The 579-nt window shown below is 59.6% G+C and overlaps 1 protein-coding gene across 2 annotated transcripts in view; it reads right to left on the minus strand.

Annotated features, from left to right (window-relative positions):
* Window positions 1-226, minus strand: part of LOC111157205 (THO complex 2) — a 113308-nt gene extending 113082 nt beyond the window's left edge. For both annotated transcript variants that reach the window (XM_022518497.1, XM_022518496.1), the window contains exon 1: window positions 96-226. In XM_022518497.1, the coding sequence (XP_022374205.1) occupies window positions 96-166 (71 nt within the window). In that variant the 5' untranslated portion in view covers window positions 167-226. The remainder of the gene's footprint in view (window positions 1-95) is intronic.
* Between the last annotated feature and the right edge of the window lie 353 nt (window positions 227-579).

Below are 579 nucleotides of genomic sequence, written 5' to 3' on the forward strand. Positions count from 1 at the left end.
CCCCCCCCCCCCCCCAACCTCTCCCCACTTGGGAGAGCACGGCTGACGCCCGGGCCCGGCCCGGCCGTGAGCGCGCCTCCAGCCCGGACACTCACAATTCGCCTCTCCCTGATTTCTCCCAGTTCTTTATCCACTCTACGGGAACCACCACAGTTGCGGCCGCCATCTTCCCCTCACTAGTAGCAGAGGCCCGGATGTGTAGCACGCGAGCGAGGGGTCAAAGGGGAGCACCGCCCACGGGGAATGCCGGGAGCTGCGAGTTCGGTTTTCGATTTCCCGCCCCACTTTCCTCCCCACCCGCGGAAACCGAGGCATTGCCTCCAACCAGGTGGCTGAGACCCATGGGTTCTTTTGCAGAGTGACTACGCCGGCCGCGCCCTCTACTACCTTTGCCCTAGCTTCCCTTTAGAACAGGAAAAATGCCATCCCTGGCCGACTCATAGCCCTTATCTTCTTCCGTAGTATCTACTCCAGGCCAATAATTCGAACATGTACTTTTGAAGCCCCTAGTATGTGCTAGACAGTGGCGACAGAGAAGCAATAAGCCATTGTGCCTACCCTCAACGAGCTCACAGTCTG

This window comes from Enhydra lutris, unplaced genomic scaffold, assembly GCF_002288905.1.
Source record: "Enhydra lutris kenyoni isolate GAN:26980312 unplaced genomic scaffold, ASM228890v2 scaffoldscaffold53, whole genome shotgun sequence".
In the NCBI taxonomy this organism is placed as follows: Eukaryota; Metazoa; Chordata; class Mammalia; order Carnivora; family Mustelidae; genus Enhydra; species Enhydra lutris.